Source organism: Actinia tenebrosa, unplaced genomic scaffold (assembly GCF_029948245.1).
Source record: "Actinia tenebrosa isolate PJP-AT-01 unplaced genomic scaffold, QUT_ActTen_1.0 PGA_scaffold15__27_contigs__length_11533743, whole genome shotgun sequence".
NCBI lineage: Eukaryota > Metazoa > Cnidaria > Anthozoa > Actiniaria > Actiniidae > Actinia > Actinia tenebrosa.
This window is the reverse complement of record NW_028292575.1, coordinates 10,644,305-10,666,663: the sequence shown is the minus strand read 5'-3', so window position 1 is coordinate 10,666,663 and position 22,359 is coordinate 10,644,305. Positions and strand designations below refer to the sequence as shown.

At 37.7% G+C, this 22,359-nt stretch overlaps 2 protein-coding genes across 2 annotated transcripts; both read left to right on the top strand.

The window, feature by feature from the left end:
- Positions 1–185: 185 nt before the first annotated feature.
- Positions 186–6,556, top strand: LOC116301693 (uncharacterized). Its single transcript, XM_089030462.1, has 9 exons — positions 186–382; positions 1,387–1,617; positions 2,342–2,719; positions 3,163–3,522; positions 3,684–3,740; positions 4,002–4,251; positions 4,639–4,698; positions 4,856–4,978; positions 6,375–6,556. The coding sequence occupies exons 1-9, from the start codon at positions 304–306 to the stop codon at positions 6,424–6,426; spliced, it is 1,590 nt and encodes a 529-aa protein (XP_088886588.1). The 5' UTR covers positions 186–303; the 3' UTR covers positions 6,427–6,556.
- Positions 6,557–9,330: 2,774 nt separating this feature from the next.
- LOC116290721 (uncharacterized) lies at positions 9,331–22,264 on the top strand. The gene is made up of 14 exons (XM_089030174.1): positions 9,331–9,544; positions 10,539–10,769; positions 10,859–11,230; positions 11,534–11,900; positions 13,725–13,888; positions 13,999–14,058; positions 14,320–14,445; positions 18,225–18,455; positions 18,836–19,213; positions 19,585–19,941; positions 20,052–20,391; positions 20,746–20,802; positions 21,345–21,485; positions 21,709–22,264. The coding sequence occupies exons 1-14, from the start codon at positions 9,466–9,468 to the stop codon at positions 21,863–21,865; spliced, it is 3,060 nt and encodes a 1,019-aa protein (XP_088886300.1). The 5' UTR covers positions 9,331–9,465; the 3' UTR covers positions 21,866–22,264.
- Positions 22,265–22,359: the final 95 nt, after the last annotated feature.

Here is a 22,359-nt window from a genome sequence, read left to right as displayed (position 1 = left end):
AGTTCTGTATTTATTTTCTGATTTGTAATTGATGGCACAATCCCCCCCAACACCCACATACAAACACATTCAACAAACAAACCTTCAAAAACCAAGCTCCAAGCAGGAAATACAGTTAATCGAGAATGCGTTACCTATCCACAGGGTTCCTAAGTCAGGGGTCTAGTTGTTCTATATATACGAAGGGTCAGTCATCACCGATTCTTGTCTCAGCTCATGCATGTTGAGTGAGTCGTTGAGGAAGAATTAGAAGAGATCGAAAAGACTTCAGAGATCTTCTACTTTGATGATAAAATTATTCGTATGGTATTCCTCGCTGAAGAAGGCATTCTACTCCATGTCGTCGTACCAGCCATCTTGTTCGTGACAAGTGTTTATTCAGGTATCAAAATGGTGTTATTAAAGCTTCTTTCCTTGCACTCTGTTCAATTATTCATCCCTCAATCACTAGCTTTATTCGAACATGTTTGAACAGATTTGAGTTCCATGCTTAGAATGTAAAGAAGAAACCTAACTTCTAACCTTTTCAAACGACAAATTATAACGACACAATCATTTTAATGATTAAAATGATTATTAATGAGTACAGAAATTATATCGCAGTAGAAAACTATCGACACTACATGATCGCCAGTCATGAATATTAATTAACTTTTCTTTGAATAAGTTTCAGCACATTTATTGCTAACGATAGCAAGCAAGATTACTTACGTGACCGTTATAGTGAACATATTTCACTTTCTCCATAAAGAAACAGTGTTGTTTCATAGATTGTCTGGGTTCCTAATAGTATGCTTGTCAAGAAGGCTCTAAATATCGACGACTGATATATATTTGTCGAAAAATGATATATCTGTCCACATCCTAATATATACATTGAAAAAAGTGCATGATGATGGATGTTCTGCAATTCTTCGATTGCACGTTTAACATCATCGAGGCCATGTTGGTGCCATTTAACAAAAGATTTCTCATTAGCATCCATTGTTAACGGCACCACAATGGCCGCCATGTTTTTGTCTTTTGACTCTCTTGGGAATTCTTGCAATCCATCAATAGGTATAAATAGACTTTTAGATGGTACCTTGTCATTATCAGACCTTAATGAACTGACTTTATCTGTGAAGAATGCATTGAATCTGTCAGCAAGATCCTGTGGAGGGTCGTGAGTTGGAAGTATAGGTGTTCCTTTTACTTTGGACAGACTGTCAATTATTAGTTGGAAAAACTCCTTCTGGTTGGAGTTCGAAACCTTCTCGTCGTAGTAGGTTCTTTTTGCTCCTTTGATAGCTTCACATTATCTATTAGCAGATTACCACTGTTAATTCCGATCATTTTATTTATTAAACTACTATTGACCTGCTGTATTTATTCATTTATTTCCAGGAAGTGTCTGGCCGAGTGGATGGTATGGATTACCTCAGCCTAAGGCTGGTTGTCTGTCTAGTTCTGAGTGGGGTAGAGGTTATTGCTACGAGGACAGAAGACTAAACAACCAATCAACAGCAAGGAAGCCCCAGTACTCTCATATCAAAGGAACCTTCACCCAGGCCATCACAAAGAGATATTTCTGTATCAAGAAGAAGGATGATGGTCTAAAGAGCACTTGGCCAAATGGTACAATAGTGTTGTTTATATCTCATATTTGTATAAATGTATACTACAACGTTTCTGCAATCAAGTGTATATATATATATATATATATATATATATATATATATATATATAGGATATTACATGGGCGCGCGGAGATTCGAATTTTATCTTCGAGTGTTCAATTGATGATCGCTGCGCTCACTCGTGAGATATGTAAATTGAACACGAGAAGATAAAATTCGTATCTCCAAGCGGCCAGGTAATGTTCTGTTTATCATATAGATATCTATGAAACTTAAATAAAACAAAAGCTTAAAAATTCTTTATTAAAATATGTTACTATGTTAACAGCGATATCTTTACGTGTGAAAGATATGGTATCTTCCACTGGTGAAAGATATCAAGTTTTCGACACTAGAGAAAACCTGGTATTTCATCGATATCTATATAATAAATATATTTATTTTTATTTATTTATTTGATTATTTATTTATTTTTTCCTAAGCGCGCACGATTTTGTTTAATTTAATGCGCGCGCACATATGCCATGGTTTGATTGCGTTTTTCTTTGTCAATTTTAACGTTTTTCGTTTCCCTGAAGATGGCCGAGTAGGCCGAAAGCTCGGATCATATTCATTAATGTGGTTGATAAAACAAACTATTATGAATTCAACAACAACCAACAAGGAACTATTTGATCTAAGTGAATTGTAGTTTTTTAAAACATACATCTCTTGTTTCACAGGCCAGTATTGTATCTATCAAGGGCGGTTGAGGCCTTGTCCACCAGGCTTCGTTCAAGGTTCAATAGGATGGAAGAACAAAGATTCACCCAATGGCAATCACCATCCTAAGCATGGTATGTTACCGTCAGGTGTGTTCGCTAGCAGCACTAGAATTAACTACTGCTGTAAAGCAGATGGGTCAAAAGAGAACAGCATTTCTTTACCAGTAAACAGACCATTTCTTCTCTTGGCTTATAATTCAAGTGAATGTCAGTCTGTTAAGTGGGCAAGAACAACACAAGAATATCTACGATTTTCTGTTCAGGAGAAAATGACATTCAGAGGGTTTCATCCTTTTGTAGACGACAACTACGCTCTAAGATACTGCTACTATCAAAGTGAGTAGAAAGCAATGTTCCAGGTTGGTGAGAATCGGTTTGGTGTAGTGTAAGATGTGTTGGTTGTTGCAGTAGTGTGGTGTAATGTGGTGTGGTGTGGTGTGGTGTGGTGTGGTGTGGTGTGGTGTGGTGTGGTGGAGTGTGGCGTGGTGGTGTGGTGTGGTGTGGTGTGGTGTGGTGGGTGTGGTGTGGTGTGGTGTGGTGTGGTGTGGTGCAATGCAGTGATGTGACTTGTTTAGAAGTTTGGTCAGGTTTGGTGTAGTGTAGTGTAGAGTTGTGATGTTATGTGGTGGGGTGTGGTTTTGTATGGTGTGGTGTGGTGTGGTGTGGTGTGGTGTGGTGTAGTGTGGTGTGGTGTGGTGTGGTGTGGTGTGGGTATGAAGTTAAGGTTATGTGTATAGTAACTCAAAGGTACGAAGATATCACCGTTCTTGTTGTTTCAGACAGTAACAAGACTCTGACCACAAGCCAAGGAACAATCTCACGATATCTGAACCAAACATCTGTCCATCAAGAACGACACACCGCATGGTGCATCAAACCTTATTCACCACTTCCATTTCAATTCTTAGTTGTTCGTTTTACTCGATTCACCTTTCATGCCAGTAACATCAACAACTACCTAGAGGTGTTGGATGGATGTAACGAGTCTGCTCCCTCGCTGGGGAGATTCTCTAGTACCCAGTCTCCTCTAGGTCGGAATATTACGTCATCAACCAATCAAGTCTTTGTCGTTTTACAATTTGTTGACAGAAATGGGACGTACGATTTTGAGTTCATCTATCACATCTGGTCGCCTACAGGTACTGGGTTACATTCAAAATGATTGTAGAATATTTAAGTACGGTACAAGGGTATGTAAAGTAACTAATAATTAGTTTATACAGCTCAATTATTTTCATCTCACGTAAAAATGGATATCCATTAAATTTGGTACTGAATTAGGCTTCTGCATTCATTCCAGTGACAACTGCTGCCACAACCTTCCTGTTATCCAGTGTGACATCAGCGTCGCCTACAGGTACTGGATTACCTTTAAAATGATTATGGAATATTTGTGTAAAACGTTTTGTTTATTAGAACCTAATCATGAATACATACCATAATTTTGTCCTGATTTTGACGATTAGAATGAAACACATGTACCCCCCTCTCCTGGTTGTCAAGCTCGAGTTCATCTCTACTTTTCAGCGATGTAACTATTTACAAACTTTTTCATTTCAATTCATTCAATTTTCAATATTTCATTTTATTCATTGTTGTTTTATTGTGCGTTTTTCAGTGTCTTCTACTGCAGAAATAAAAACGACTTCACATCCACCAACACCCGTAACGAAGACCGAAATTACGTCACCTTCACCGTATGCGTCATCATCAAAAGTGACGTCAATTCCAACCAACAACCCAGGAACCCATCTTCATCACCATGGCAACAACATGCTATTACTCTACACTCTACTGCCGACTGGGGGGCTTGTGTTAGTTATAGCTTTAATGATTGGAGTGATGATGGTAAGACGACGAAGGAAAAGGTACGAAAAGCAAGATAGTTGCCATGGAAACCTTTTATTTTCACGAAATTCAAAGGAACTGGTAACAACTCCGATATTGACTTTACTTTTTAAAATCAAATATATCGAGCAGACTGCTACCTTGGGTTGTACAGACTCTCTCGCTCCAGTGCTTCTCGGTCGTGAGTTTCGTTGTCGAGAGAATCCAGACTTTACGCTAAAGACAGATCAACAGAATCAAAATCTATTAACCAGTATAACAAAGTATTGAAATCAGTGTGTGGTTCAACATCATACTAAAAATGAATTGTAGTCTGGATGAGTCACGTGATCATTCTCCCACCATCTGTTTGTCCTCGTAAACCGCTTACGATCATTCTTATTCTTATTATTATTATTCAATAACAGAATCGCATATTCAAGACTAACTTCGCTGTCCATCGATGAAATTGTTCCCGAATCGAACGAGTAAGTAGTTGAGACTGTTTCTGATAGCGAATAAAGTGTTTTTATTTCCCATCCATCTATATAATTATTATTTTCTATCGTAAAGCGCTATCGGATACATCATAAATAGTATGTTATTAAGAGTTCTAATGATAATATTATCATTCATTATTATTAGTACTTCATGCGCAGTAACCAGCGATAAACAGGCTGATACTGACACCAGCACGCGTCTGAAGCTAATGGACACGACAGAACATACGTCATCTGATTCAGACGATGAAATGATACGTCTAGATAGGTGAGCAATAGGCTAATGATCATAATGAATATTCGGGTGTAATGTTTTCCCATTTCAGACCATGTGTCTTTTCTCTTGAGATTCTTTGTTTGAGTTGCATCCATATTCATGTGTCGTCTCTTGCGTAAATGTTTTAACAAAGAAATCATACTCTAGGGAATGACACGTGGTCTGAATTGGAAAATCATTAGACAGATTAAGAATCTCGTTTTTTCTTGCTACAAGCGGCAAAAACATGACCACGTTTTCATCATTTTTCTTTATTTCACTTTACCTTTCGCCAACCTTTTCATCAAAGACAATTATTATTTTGTTACCTACTTACTGTTTTTTCCGATTCTTTTTACCTATTTTAAAGAATTTTTTAATGGTCAACTGACGTTTCACGTTTGCCGTAAACGAGATTCTTAAAGTGTATATGATACGAAAAACTTTTAATGTTAAGAATGTGTAGTTTATTGGCATTAATAAGAATATCACGGTTAAATTTGTTCCAAAAACGTATTTCTCTAGAAATTCAAAAAATTTTAGCACGAGTTGTGACGTCATTTTGTTTACAAGTCTCCAGATTTAGTTGCAAATACATGAAATATGTTTGAATATAGAATCTTAATTTCAAGTAGTACACTTTTCAATTTCCCAACATTGGAAGAGTACTACGTAAGCTATCAAATGAAGCTTACTAAAATATGTCTTTTGTTGTTAATTTATATGAATTACAATTTATATTTAGTACATTACTACGGAATCTAGAGTACGTGTCAACAAAATGACGTCACAAATTGGGATTAACTTTCGCAAATATCTCAAGAAATAAGCTTTTGAAACAAATTTGGTTACGATATATTTATTATTACTAACAAACTATACATTTTAAATGATGGAATGTTTTCGTGTCATATGCACTTTAAACTCTCTAAAATTATGCTCAAGCTAAATTTGAAAGGTATATAAACCCCTTGCATTGATTTCTTAGAGGAATTGGTCTGTTCAACAAAACAATAAGCCGTCTTTTCTTATGCAGAAAACTCCATTATTTAGTCTCTCAGAACAATTCCTCTCGGTACTTAGTGCAGGGGGTCTATAGGGGCTTTTTAAAATATTTTAATAACAGCGTATTACACTTTTATTATTATCTACTGCGTCAAATACGGCGACAGCGACAACTAGTGAATATTCATCCCAGGGGCGGATTCAGGGGTGGTAATATAGGTGACTAGTCATCCCCTTTTGCTTAAATTTCTCAGCATATGGTTAGCAACAGTCACCCCCTTTTCCTCGAATTCCTGGTAAAACCTTTGTAATAGTCACCCCCTGCTAAAATTCCTGGATCCGCCCCTGCAACCGTGATCCAAAACGTTTTTATAACATTCATGTTTTTTCTCTTTTTGTCCAGAAATCCAGCAGGTTTCCCAAACACAGAACTGCAAAATGTAAAGAAGGACTAATGGATATTTTCTAAGATGCGCGACCGCTGTGCTCAGATGAATATATATGACTATGTATATAGTGATTGCAATGTATATGATGCGTAAAGAAAACAATTGAGAGAGATCAAATAGAAACACAAAGGTTTAAGTGCTTAACTTGGCTATTGAGGGAAGGGTTTTTCCATCGGATGTAAATCGCCTCTTTGATCTTAAGTTGAAAGTCCGTGTGTGCGCTGTCACGAATCTGAAAAGAATCCTTGCTGCAAACAGCGCGAAACTCCTCATGTTCAACAAGATGTTTGTTGACATGGGACGCCTTATCCCTAGAGAGATGTTCGTGCACACGTGTTATTGCTCAGTTTCTGCTCTCAAGACCATTTGGAAATAATAATAATGATAATGATAGTAATAATGACATTGACTTGATATAACTGGGCAATTGCTTAGATATATAATGTATTCGCAATTTCAATAAGAGCAATACTTGTAAAACGAGTTAAAGTTGAAATAAACGAAATAATAATAATAATAAATATAATAATAATAATAATGAATATAATAATAATAATAATAAATATAATAATAATGATAATAATAATAATAGTAATAATAAATTCTTATATAGCGCACTAAACTGACGTCTCAGTGCGCTAGGTGACACGAAATGAAAAAGAAAAGTATAGGGGAAAAAACTTAATATGACATTATGTAGAAGTTAAAATATAAAATGTCACTAGTGTTCATGATAGAAAAATTAATTTGAAAATAAATGAGTCTTGAGCAACGATTTAAACTATTCAAGCGAGGGAGCATTCTTGATTTCTTCTGGAAGTTGATTCCTAACGTTTGCAGCAGCCACAGAAAAGGATCTTTGTCCATACGTTGATGTCTTTATTCCATGTGGCACTTCCAAGAGGTTTTTATTTGCTGATCTTAGTAAACGAACTGGGACATATTTTGTTAGTAGAGCTGTGTTGTACGATGGACACATGCCGTTTAAGGCTTTATACGTGAGTTGACGGATCTTGAACTCAATGGGATGTCTAACTGGTAACCAGTGCAGATCTTTTCAATATTGTTGATATGCTGTCTCTCGGTTTAACTCCAAGCAGTAAACGCGCTGCAGTGTTCTGGATCCTTTGTAAGCTTGTTTATATTAACGAGTGGCAGACCATATAATAAGCTGTTGCAATGGTCTAGCCGTGAAGAAACGAAAGCATGTATCAATCGTTTAAGTTGGACACGAGTAAGGTACTTGCGGATACGACCCAAATTACGTATGGCCAGTGAAGATGATCGACAGATGTTGTTGATCTGACTACGAAAGTCAAGCTTTGAATCTAGAAACACACCAAGATCACGGACCTTGTCAGAGACTTTGACGACAGCAGATCCAACTTCAATCGTGGAGATAGATGCGTTTTGAAGAAACCGCGAGGAAAAATGGATGATCTCAGTTTTTCCAATGGTTAGAGTGTAATTTATTCAAAGTGTTCCAAATATGAATGTCATTAATACACGCATGTAGCTTTGCAAGTGAGAATGATCTTTCTCCACGATTCATGATCAAATATAGTTGACAATCATCAGAATAAATCATGCAGTCTAACTTGTGGTGCTTCACTATATCCTCCATGGGTGCTGTATAGAGAATGAACAACAATGGCCCCAAAGCAGATCCTTGAGGCACGCCATGATGGACTTCACAGGTTTTAGATGTAATGTGCTTGATTTTAACACAATGTGAACGATTCGTGAGATAGGAGGAAAGCCATTTTAGTACTTTTCCTTTACAGCCAAATCTAGTGTTCCTTCGCTCTAATAAAATATTGTGGTCAATAGTATCGAAGGCCGCCGAGAGATCTAAGAGAACAAGCACAACTTCAGTATGTTGGTCAACAGCTCGCAAGACATCATTAGTCACTTTTAGTAGGGCTGTCAGTTCCGTCGAGTGGTGCTTGACTGCAAGTCTGGAAAAAGATTATGATCTTCAAGGTACGAGTTCAGTTATTGAGTCGCAACTCTCTCAATCGTCTTTCCAAGAAAGGATAGGTTGGCAATTGGCCTGTAGTTAGAGAAGCAGTTGGGATCCAGCGAAGGCTTTTTGCGGATTGATGGACGTAGAATCGATGTCTTGCACTGAGGTGGAAACACACCAGCAGTGATAGATAAATTGACAATGTTAGTGATTGTTGGAATGTGATGGGATAACCTTGACAATACTTGAAGGAATCGGTTAAATGACTGATAATTTAAATAGTTGAGTAGAGACAAATTGCCTTGTTTTATTCTTTTGTTTTACTTTGATCGTTGTAGCTAGGAGGTACCCACCTTATAAAGGTTGGGGTGCTCCTCGCTAATCATAAAACTTCTTTCACAAGCCAAAGAAATACTCTAGTTTATAAAGGATTTTACAAGAAATAATTTTTTTATTGTAAATAGATGGAAAAAATATTTTCGTTATTCAATTAAAAACCTTGGAAAACTATCAATTTAGTTCTGTATTTACACTTATTTCAATAAAGTTAGTCACCAAAAACCTAGAAATGTTACATATTCAACAAGTAAAGCTGTTGACACAAACTGCAGCAGTTGAGGGTGCTCAGAGGAGGTGAACTTGTAACTGGTAGAAAATCTCAAGTCTATCAACAATTATCAAGCAGTTAAAACATGTAAAATGTATCTATCCATAATCCTTGTCGGTCTCAGCTTTGTAGCTTTTCAGGTGACTAACTTTATTGAAATAAGTGTATATGTGGTATGATATTGATGGCACAATCTCTCCCCACCCCACACAATTCCCCCCCCCCCCACCCCCCTCCAACACACAACAAACAAACCTTCAAGAAGCTCCAAGCAGGAAATATAGTTCGTCAAGAATGCGTTACCTATCCACAGGGTTCCCAAGTCAGGTGTCTAGTTGTTCTATAAATACGAAGGGTCAGTCATCACCGATTCTTGTCTCAGCTCATGCATGTTGAGTGAGTCGTTGAGGAAGAATTAGAAGAGATCGAAAAGACTTCAGAGATCTTCTACTTTGATGATAAAATTATTCGCATGGTATTCCTCGCTGAAGAAGGCATTCTACTCCATGTCGTCGTACCAGCCATCTTGTTCGTGACAAGTGTTTATTCAGGTATCAAAATGGTGTTATTAAAGCTTCTTTCCTTGCACTCTGTTCAATTATTTATCACTCAATCACTAGCTTTATTCGAACATGTTTGAACAGATTTGAGTTCCATGCTTAGAATGTAAAGAAGAAACCTAACTTCTAACCTTTTCAAACGACAAATTATAAAGACACAATCGTTAATAATTATAAATGAGTATGGAAATTATATCGCAGTAGAAAACTATCGACACTCCATGATCGCCAGTCATGAATATTAATTAACTTTTCTTTGAATAAGTTTCAGCACATTTATTGCTAACGATAGCAAGCAAGATTACTTACGTGACCGTTGTAGTGAACATATTTCACTTTCTCCATAAAGAAACAGTGTTGTCTAATAGATTGTCTGGATATCTATATAGTATGCTTGTCAAGAAGGCTCTAAATATCGACGACTGATATTTATTTGTCAAAAAATGATATATCTGTCCACATCCTAATGTATACATTGAAAAAAGTGCATGATGATGGATGTTCTGCAATTCTTCGATTGCACGTTTAACATCATCGAGGCCATGTTGGTGCCATTTAACAAAAGATTTCTCATTAGCATCCATTGTTAACGGCACCACAATGGCCGCCATGCTTTTGTCTTTTGACTCTCTTGGGAATTCTTGCAATCCATCAATAGGTATAAATAGACTTTTAGATGGTACCTTGTCATTATCAAACCTTAATGAACTGACTTTATCTGTGAAGAATGCATTGAATCTGTCAGCAAGATTCTGTGGAGGGTCGTGAGTTGGAAGTATAGGTGTTCCTTTTACTTTGGACAGACTGTCAATTATTAATTGGAAAAACTCCTTCTGGTTGGAGTTCGAAACCTTCTCGTCGTAGTAGGTTCTTTTTGCTCCTTTGATAGCTTCACATTATCTATTAGTGGATTACCACTGTTAATTCCGATCATTTTATTTATTAAACTACTATTGACCTGCTGTATTTATTCATTTATGTCCAGGAAGTGACTGGCCCAGAGGATGGTATGGGTTACCTCAGCCTAAGACTGGTTGTCCATCTAGTTCTGAGTGGGGTAGAGGCTGGTGGTACGAGGACAGAAGACTAAACTGCCAATCAACAGCAAGGGTGCCCCAATACTCTCATCTTAAAGGAACCTTCAACCAGGCCATCACAAAGAGATATTTCTGTAACAAGAAGAAGGACAATGGACAGGACAACCCTTGGCCCAATGGTACAATAATAATACTAGTGTTGTTTGTATATCATAATTTTTATGAAGTATATTGTGGTTTTTAAAATCGTACATCTCTTGTTTCACAGGCCAGTATTGTATCTATCAAGGGCTGTTGAGGCCTTGTCCACCAGGGTTTGTTAATGGTTCAATAGGATTGAAGAACAAAGATGCACCAAATGACAACCACCATTCTGGTATGGTACCATCAGGTGTGTTTTCGTTCAGCACTAGAATTAACTACTGCTGTAAAGCAGATGGGTCAAAAGAGAACAGCATTTCTTTACCAGTAAACAGACCATTTCTTCTCTTGGCTTATAATTCAAGTGAATGTCAGTCTGTTAAGTGGGCAAGAACAACACAAGAATATCTACGATTTTCTGTTCAGGAGAATATCACATTCCGAGGGTTTCATCCTTTTGTAGATGACAACTACGCTCTAAGATACTGCTATTATCAAAGTGAGTAGAAAACAATGCTCCCAGTTGGTGAGTATTGGTTTGGTGTCGTGTAAGATGTGTTGGTTGTAGCAGTTGTGTGGTGTGATGTGGTGTGGTGTGGTGTGGTGTGGTGTTCTTGTGGTGTGGTGTGGTGTGGTGTGGTGTGGTGTGGTGTGGTGTGGTTGTGGCGTGGCGTGGTGTGATGTGATGGTGTGGTGTGGTGTGGTGTGGTGTGGTGTGGTTTGGTGTGGTGTGGGGATGAAGTTAAGGTTATGTGTATAGTAATTCAAAGATACGAAGACATCACTGTTCTTGTTGTTTCAGACAGTAACAAGTCTCTGACCACAAGCCAAGGAACAATCTCACGATATCTGAACCAAACATCTGTCCATCAAGAACGACACACCGCATGGTGCATCAAACCTTATTCACCACTTCCATTTCCATTGTTGGTTGTTCGTTTTACTCGATTCACCTTTCATGCCAGTAACATCAACAACTACCTAGAGGTGTTGGATGGATGTAACGAGTCTGCTCCCTCGCTGGGGAGATTCTCTAGTACCCAGTCTCTTCTGGGTTGGAATATTACGTCATCAACCAATCAGCTCTTTGTCGTTTTACAATTTGTTGACACAATACAATACAATACAATACAATTTTATTTGCTCATACAAGAAAATTTACATGAAATGTGAAAAACAACTATAGAAAACAACTAAGAAAATAAAGAATAGATAATTGTCAAAAGAACATAATTCAGAGCCTGGGGTCTAAATTAACCATAAGGTTTTCGAGTTAGACCCCAGCAATTTAAAATTTAACATTGGAGTAAACTGAAGAAGAACCAAGTACATAAAGAATAATTACAATTTAACTGAACAATAAAACTGTTAATCCACAATTAGAGTAATGACATGTATGGTATATATTAACATATATGAAGAAAGAAATAGAATATTTAGAAAAAGGAAAATCTAAGGAAGAACTAAATTTTTATCTGTAATTGGTCGGCAAGTAAATAACTTTTTAATTTTTTCGCAAACGAAAATACATTAACATTTTTTAAGTGGCTAGGAATTTGTTCCCAGAGTTCAATCGCCATATTAGCCGTCATTTGCTTGCCTATATTGGTACGCACTTGTGATTTATGCAAGTTTTGCTTTGCTGCGTACCTGGTATTGTAAGGATGGATATCTTTTGCATATTTGAAAAAAGAGGAAAGTGTCTCTGGGAGCTTACCTTTGTGCCATAAATGAGTAAATTTTAAAGCATGAAGACGATAAATATTATTTACTGTGAGAAGCTCCAAGAGATTTAGCAAGGGAAGAGCGCTTTCGGTGTTTTCGCCAAAAGATACAGCAAAGAACATTATTCTTACAACTATATTCTGTTTGACTTGCACTTTCTTAATGCGCGTTTTATAAGCGCTTCCCCAGGCCAATATTGCATATGATATGTAGGGATAAACAAGGTTGTAATAAATTTGTTTCAGTTGATGAATGGAGAGATAATGCCGTAATTTTGATATCACTCCAATATTTCGTGAAATTTTTGAGCAGACATGAGAAATATGGTATCTCCATGATATGCAGTCATCAATTATGACTCCTAAATATTTTATGTGGTCTTTTCTTTGTAAAGAATTGCTTGAACCATCTCTGTTTTGAAATTTCAGATCAATTACCGCGTCTTTCTTTTTACTTGATTTCACGATCATGAAATTTGTTTTTGTATAATTAATTGATAGTTTATTTGCGTCACACCATGTCTTAACTTTTTGGAGCTCAGAGTTCATTAGTTTTTCAAGTTCCCTTAAGTCATAGTGCGAGGCAAAGACATTCGTGTCATCAGCAAATATTCTAAATTTCAGAGTATCAGAGCAGTTTGGCAAATCATTAATATATAATAAAAACAAGAGAGGTCCAAGAGAGCTACCCTGAGGAATTCCACAATTCATCGTTTGTTTTGAGGATACGTTGTTACCAAAAGCAACATATTGTTGCCTATTTGTTAAATAACTGGTAAACCAATTTAGCGCAATACCTCTGACTCCATATAGTTATAACTTTTCTACTAGAATTTTGTGATTAACAGTATCAAAGGCCTTTGAAAAATCTAAAAATGCACCACAAGTATACATTTTATTGTCTATTGCTTTCCTTAGGTTGTCCGCTATTTCAGTAATGGCTAGTGAAGTTGAGTGGCCTTTTCGAAATCCAAACTGAAACTCGAATAAAAAATTGTGTTTTTTAATGTAATTGATCAACTGTTTGTAGACGAGCTTTTCGAAAATTTGAGTAAAAGCTGATAAAGTTGAAATTGGGCGATAATTAGCTGGATCCATGGCATCTCCTCCTTTGGCGACAGGTGTTACCTTAGAAATTTTAAGAACATCGGGAACAATACCTTGAAGCAGGGATTGATTAAATATTATTGTTAATGCTTCACTAAGGTGGTTGCTCGATATTCTTATACACTTTTGCGGAACACCAATGCATGATTTGTTCAATTTCAGGTTTAGAATTTCATCGTGTACCTCATTTGAAAGTATCCCACGAAACATGAAGCTACTTGGATTCGATGTTTTTATGTATTGGCTTGGATTGACATCAACCTCAATAAATGGGGACAGAAATGGGACGTACAATTTTGAGTTCAACTATCACATGATACCCAAGGGTATGTAAAGTAACTAATAATTAGTTTATACAGCTCAATTATTTTCATCTCACGTAAAAATGGATATCCATTAAATTTGGTACTGAATTAGGCTTCTGCATTCATTCCAGTGACAACTGCTGCAACAACGACCTTCCCGTTATCCAGTGTGACATCAGCGTCGCCTACAGGTACTGGATTACCTTTAAAATGATTATGGAATATTTGTGTAAAAAGTTGTGTTTATTAGAACCTAATCATGAATACAGACCATAATTTTGTCCTGGTTTTGACGATTAGAATGAAACACATGTACCCCCCTTCTCCAGTTGTCAAGCTCGAGTTTTTCTCTACTTCCGAGCGATGTAACTATTTACAAACTTTTTCATTTCAATTCATTCAATTTTCAATATTTCATTTTATTCATTGTTGTTTTATTGTGCGTTTTTCAGTGTCTTCTACTGCAGAAATAAAAACGACTTCATATCCACCAACACCCGAAACGACGACCGAAATTACGTCAACTTCACCGTTTACGTCATCATCAAAAGTGACGTCAATTCCAACCAATAACCCAGGTACCCATCTTCATCACCATGGCAACAACATGCTATTACTCTACACTCTACTGCCGACTGGGGGGCTTGTGTTAGTTATAGCTTTAATGATTGGAGTGATGATGGTAAGACGACGAAGGAAAAGGTACGAAAGATGTTAAGATAGTTGCCATGGAAAACTTATTTTTACGAAATTCAAAGGAACTGGTAACAACTCCGATATTGACTTTACTTTTTAAAATCAAATATATCGAGCAGACTGCTACCTTGGGTTGTACAGACTCTCTCGCTCCAGTGCTTCTCGGTCGTGAGTTTCGTTGTCGAGAGAATCCAGACTTTACCCTAAAGACAGATCAACAGAATCAAAATCTATTAACCAGTATAACAAAGTATTGGAATCAGTGTGTGGTTCAACATCATACTAAAAATGAATTGTAGTCTGGATGAGTCACGTGATCATTCTCCCACCATCTGTTTGTCCTCGTAAACCGCTTACGATCATTCTTATTCTTATCATTATTATTCAATAACAGAATCGCATATTCAAGACTAACTTCGCTGTCCATCGATGAAATTGTTTCCGAATCGAACGAGTAAGTAGTTGAGACTGTTTCTGATAGCGAATAAAGTGTTTTTATTATTTCCCATCCATCTATATAATTATTATTTTCTATCGTAAAGCGCTATCGGATACATCATAAATAGTATGTTATTAGTAGTTCTAATAATGAGAATATTATTTATTATTATTATTAGTACTTCATGTGCATTAACCAGCGATAAACAGGCTGAAACTGACACCAGCACGCGTCTGAAGCTAATGGACACGACAGAACATACGTCATCTGATTCAGACGATGAAATGATACGTCTAGATAGGTGAGCAATAGGCTGATGATCATAATGAATATTTTGATGTGATGTTTTCCCATTTCAGACCATGTGTCTTTTCTCTTGAGATTCTTTGTTTGAGTTGCATCCATATTCATGTGTCGTCTCTTGCGTAAATGTTTTAACAAAGAAATCATACTCTAGGGAATGACACGTGGTCTGAATTGGAAAATCATTAGACAGATTAAGAATCTCGTTTTTTCTTGCTACAAGCGGCAAAAACATGACCACGTTTTCATCGTTTTTCTGTATTTCACTTTACGTTTTGCGAACTTTTTCATCAAAGACAAATATTATTTTACCTGCTTACTGCTTTTTTCGATCTTTTTTACCTATTTTAAAGAATTTTTCATTGGTCAACTGACGTTTCACGTTTGCCATTAAATCTTAATCTGCGTGAAATACGGCAGCAGCGCCAATTAGTGAATATTCAACCGTGTTCCAAAACGTTTTAATAACATTTATGTTTCCTCTTTTTATCCAGAAATCCTCCAGGTTTCCCAAACACAGAACTGCAAAATGTATCAAAGTATTAATAGATGTTTTCTAAGATGATATTTTCTGGCAAGACTTTTTGCACAAAAAATTATGTTAATGAAGAATTACTTTGAAATTTCTTTTAGTTCGAAGTAGGAAAATAAGTTTTTGAAAAAAATATAACTCACTGCGTACGAAATGTTTTCTTCAATGGTTTAACAAATCCCTTATGTAACTCTATGGTTTCCAAAGGTTTCACAATTAACACCCCGAGAATGCCTTGTTTTTATGTCTGCGCATACGATATTTCAATTTCGTATCCAGAGCCTATTTATTTCGTCGAGCATGCGCAGTAGGAAATAAAGGCTCTGGGTACGATAGATTGCAATCTCGTACCCAGAGCCCTTATTTCTTACTGCGCATGCTCGACGAAATAATTGGGCTCTGGAAAACTCCAAACCGGAAGACCCAGATTCTGGGTTTCTCGCACATGCGCATTATGACAGACTAGGTAAATTCAAAATGGCGGGGATGTTCAACGAGCATGTGATTTTGAGCTTGGAAAATAAGGTTTTGACGATGGTTTTCAGTTAAATTAACTCCGAAAATATCTATTGGATGGACATCAATACAATTTCCATTACAAAACCAGCAAAACTTTGAAAAATCCGGTCCTACAGGCATTTTTGTTGTACTTAATTCGAGACGCAATCTTGTTTATTTTCCCTAGTACTGTATTTTTACTTCCCGTATCTTCCTTTGTTCTCGAGAACCAATCACAGCATAGGAAATATTGGAGTTTTCCAGAGCCCAATTATTTCGTCGAGCATGCGCAGTAAGAAATAAGGGCTCTGGGTACGAGATTGGATAGATTGGGGATATGATAGCGCTCGCGCATCTCGGAAATCGTCTGTTACAACATTCTCTATATAACATGTAACGTACACTTACACTCTGCTTAGACGCCTTGCACGATGATGGAAAATATTGTCAAAACTGAGCTTTTGTAAATAGCTGGAAATCAGTATTTTAAAAATCCAAATAAAAAGCCTTGAAAACTCATGCATTTATTTGTTAATGTGATATTCTGGTTCGTACTCGATGGCCACCGCAAAAGTTCACGCCAACCACACCAGGCCCCCCCCCCCCCCCTCCCTCCCCCAACCACCACGCCACACTACCACCACTCTGCATGATATCTTTTAAAAGTCCGTTTTCGGCAGAGCGACGGGACCTCACTAAGTCTAAAACGAACAGTATTGCAATCATCCTAAAGATCACTACAGTTTTGTAAGAGTTGTCAATCTGAGTTATATTTTGTACAGAAAAGTTGACCCCCGAGTATATTATCTGAGTAACTTTCTTAGTATCTTTCTTGCCAGACAGGACATGACATGACAATGTTTTGGGTAAGTCAATCAGGTTGAACGGCGCCTTTTCCAACGTGATTGGATGGACAAAAATAACACGCCAATTTAACACGACTGTGGCCAACGAAGGGTGATCGGCTAACACATGGCAAGTAATGTCAAGGCTGAGACTTTGGGTACGAGAATGAAGGCTAACTAGCTACTTAATCACTGAAAAATTTTACAAAAACATGCTGACTAAAAGGTCAATTGAATTAAATATGAATATGCGAAACATATTAGCATTAACTAAAAGGTGTACTTATCCACAGGGTTCCCACGTCAGGTGTTTAGTCCGTGAGTAATAATAACAATGTGGGGGTTCTTATCATGATCACGGGATTTTCTTTTCAGTTCAGTGGTTGTTGACGAAGAGTAAAGATAGAGGACGTCTAGTAGACTAAAACCCTTTTTTCGACTGTGATGGGAGAATGATTCAATGAGTTTATTCGTATGGCGTTCCTCGCTGAAGAAGGCATTCTACTCCATGTCGTCGTACCAGCCATCTTGTTCGTGACAAGTGTTTTTTCAGGTATCTTAAATGAGTACAGAAATTAAATCGTGGTACAAAACTATCGACACTCCATGATCGCCAGTCATGAATATTAATTCAATTAACTTTTCTTCGTTTAATATTAGGTAAATTTTGCTAACGATAGCAAGCAAGATTACTTGCGTGACCGTTTCAGTTAACATATTTCTCCACAAAGGAACAGATTGTCTGGTGGTTCCTAAGAAGGATTTCAAGGGATTAAAGTTCATCACTAGGACTGGAATTTAAATTATTGGGCATGAAAAAAATTCATCTCTGATAGTGAATGGAATTTTGGATGGTTTTGGGATTCCATTTGGTACCTTATTCGTTCACTTCCTAAACGACTTCAGACTTCCGGGTAAAGGTCGCTGACAATCTAATCCAGTGTCAGAAAAGCCACATGGTGGAATCACTATTAATTCCCATTTTATTTATTTAGTATTAATGTAATTCACCATGACCTGCTGTATTCATTCATTTATTTCCAGGAAGTGTCTGGCCCAGTGGATGGTATGGGTTACCTCAGCCTAAGACAGTCTGTCCGTGTAGTTCTGAGTGGGGTAGAGGCTGGTGGTACGAGGACAGAATACTAAACAACCAATCAACAGCAAGAGTGCCCCAGTACTCTCATCTTAAAGGAACCTTCACCCAGGAGATCACAAAGAGATATTTCTGTATCAAGAAGAAGGATGATGGTCTAAACAGCACTTGGCCAAATGGTACAACATCAATACTAGTGTTATTGATTAGCATGTGTGTATGGGGGGTAATGGAATCAAGGGGGTAGTGTAGCGGTATTAAACTCGCCTCTCACGTCTGGGGTCTCTGGTTTGATCCCCGGACTGGGCACCACATGTTAGTAGAGTTTATTAGGTCTCTCCCTTGATTCAAGGGTTTTCCGCTGGGTTTGGGTTCTGCAGTCTTCCCCCTCCTCAAAACCTAACATGCTAAATTCCAACTCAATCTGTGAGCTGTTTGACCCAGGGGCTGTTTCAGGGTATCAACACAATTTTAATGGAAATGGAACGACATGCATAAACCTTCATTTCGTGTTCAACTCCACTCATTTTCAGAGACTCATCGTTTTCTTGTTTCACAGGCCAGTATTGTATCTATCAAGGGCTGTTCAGGCCTTGTCCACCAGGGTTCGTTAATGGTTCAATAGGATGGAAGAACAAAGATGCACCCAATGGCAATCACCATCCTAAGCATGGTATGTTACCGTCAGGTGTGTTCGCTAGCAGCACTAGAATTAACTACTGCTGTAAAGTAGATGGGTCAAAAGAGAACAGCATTTCTTTACCAGTAAACAGACCGTTTCTTCTCCTGGCTTACAATTCAAGTGAATGTCAGTCTGTTAAGTGGGCAAGAACAACACAAGAATATCTACGATTTTCTGTTCAGGAGAAAATGACATTCCGAGGGTTTCATCCTTTTGTAGATGACAACTACGCTCTAAGATACTGCTATTATCAAAGTGAGTAGAAAACAATGCTCCCAGTTGGTGAGTATTGGTTTGGTGTCGTGTAAGATGTGTTGGTTGTAGCAGTTGTGTGGTGTGATGTGGTGTGGTGTGGTGTGGTGTGGTGTTCTTGTGGTGTGGTGTGGTGTGGTGTGGTGTGGTGTGGTGTGGTGTGGTGTGGTGTGGTGTGGTGTGGTGTGGTGTGGTGCAATGCAGTGATGTGACTTGTTTAGAAGTCTGGTCAGGTTTGGTGTGGTGTAGTGTAGAGTGATGTTATGTGGGGTGTTGTTTTGTATGGTGTGTTGTGGCATGCTGTGGGGTTGAGGTTAAGGTTATGTATATAGTAACTCAAAGATACGAAGATATCACTGTTCTTGTTGTTTCAGACAGTAACCAGACTCTGACCACAAGCCAAGGAACAATCTCACTATATCTGAACCAAACATCTGTCCATCAAGAACGACACACCGCATGGCGCATTAAACCTTATTCACCCCTTCCATTTCCATTGTTGGTTGTACATTTCACTCGATTTACCTTTCATGCCAGTAACATCAACAGCTACCTAGAGGTGTTGGATGGATGTAACGAGTCTGCTCCCTCGCTGGGGAGATTCTCTAGTACCCAGTCTCCTCTGGGTTGGAATATTACGTCATCAACCAATAAGCTCTTTGTCGTTTTACAATTTGTTGACAGAAATGGGACGTACAATTTTGAGTTCAACTATCACATGATACCCAAGGGTATGTAAAGTAACTAATAATTAGTTTATACAGCTAAATTATTTTCATCTCACGTCAAAATTGATATCCATTAAATTTGGTACTGAATTAGGCTTCTGCATTCATTCCAGTGACAACTGCTGCAACAACGACCTTCCCGTTATCCAGTGTGACATCATCGTCACCTTACACTTTGCCATCTAGTATGACATCACAAACACATACGTCATCTGAACGTGTGACATCATCGTCACTTTATACTTTGCCATCTAGCATTAACTACGTAACATCACAACCATATACTACATCTGATAATGTGACGTCATCACCAACTACAACCCCGGAATATTTACGTTACCATGGCAATAACGAGAAAAGAAAGTTAGTGTTGTTCATCACGCTGCCTATTGGAGGACTTGTTGTGCTCTTGTTGGTGTTGTCAGTGTGGTTAATAAGACGAAGGCAAAGAAGGTAGGATAAGACATGGTGAGTTATAGGACTTTAGGCTGCGTTCATAATGTATGGCAGAGGGGGAGGGGGGCGGTAAAAATGTCTAGAATAATTCTAAACACCCCCCTTAAAGTCATGCTAAAAAATACGATCCCCGCTAAGCAAGCCTTGTGGTTTCTTCCAAAAATTGTGCATCCCCCCATTTTTCTGATAAAAATTTGTCCATCACCCTCCTTTTTCCTACCAAAATTTTCCCGATCCCCCCTCAATTTCACCTGCCCCCCTGTCATACATTATGAACGCAGCCTTATTTTGTCTTGCACATATATACACACATGATATGTATAACCCAGCTAATAGTTAGCTCTTGTTCAGGAGGAGGTACTCAAGGATGGAGGTCAGTGTTTATGACAGTGATCACGAGTTAGAAGAGTGAGTCCTTGACATCTGTACATCATATACACAGAATCGAAATATGGCGAGTAATTTGAATAAATATTAATCTGCACTAACCGTAGCGGACTGACTAGCCTCTCATACGTGACAACGCTTTTGTTTGCACGTGAACACGAGGCTAGTCAGTCACCAGTCAGTGAAGAACAATAGTTATACAAGTTAGTCGCCATATTTCGATTCGGCGTATATTATCTGACCATTTCATGACTCACTAACAACCGATCGACTTAATGATCAACCGATATACTTAATAACTAATCGACATACTGGGTGACCAATAAACCTATAGACTTATCGACCAATCGACCTATAGACTTAACGACCAATCGACCTATAGACTTAACGACCAATCGACCTATAGACTTAACGACCAATCGACCTCTTGACTGACCAACCAATCTAGAATGTCAGACAATCTGATCGGACCTGATGACTGGCTGACCCAGACCAGCTTTTTTATGGCACTAATAATCTGTCACTTGACTAATAAAGCGATTCCATTCCTGTTCTTCATACAGTGATATGGACGGGTACTTTGAAGAAATCCAGTTATCTACAAATTGCAGTTTGCTACAGCTAACAGGTCAACAGGAGCCATGGACTATATCAAATCAAGCAAGTAACGAGACTTTGACCTCGGAGCAGGAGCTGTTTATCAGGTTAGAAAGTGCAGTTATATCTGTACGAGTTTCCCACTGACCTAACGTGGATTTAGAGCGAAAGCCATTGAGTAGACAGAGTTGGCTTTTGATTGGTTTAGAGTGGAATCCCGCGTGTGACTTCCTCCCTTTCTTTTTGCCCAGAATAACCTTTGGTCGCGATCTTGCACTGAAAATACACGCAATGCACTACTGATGCTACTGTACTTCTATCCTATCCTAGACACCAACACGATCCCGAAACAGAATCTCGTCATATGGATCCTAGTGCCAGTACCTCCGAGACAAATCAATACGAGTTAGATCCAGCCCCCTTTCTTCCTTATTACGTACTGGATAACAACCTACTGGCAAATGATATTGAAGAAACAGAGTTATAAGAAGCTGAAATAATAGAATTGACAAGACTATTACAAGAAAACCAGGATGAGTAAAGTAATATCATTACTTGGCCAGCGGTTGAATGAATACTGAGCATGCGTATGTGATAATCCATTTCTTGTACAAAGAGCAAGAGCTGTTGGAATAACGAAACCGAGGAACACTTGGTACGATAACTGGCCTGATTGATTTTTATGTAGTTTGCTTAAATATCGAAAATTTTTCTTTTGATATTTTTCAGGTTTTTTCAGGTTTTTTCTAGAGAAGTCATCTCAAGAAAAGAACCAAAGATCGAATCTACGCTGTGATAAAAATAACTGATTAATTTAAAATATATATTTATTTTGGATGGTAAATATTTCGATTGACCAGGGATAAATTATTAGTTTATTATATTTATTATTATTAATTTAAAATATTAATTATTAAATAGATAGATAATTTTTGTAATTAAAAAATTAAAGCTATAGTTGTTTAGTTATTAGTTTTTGTA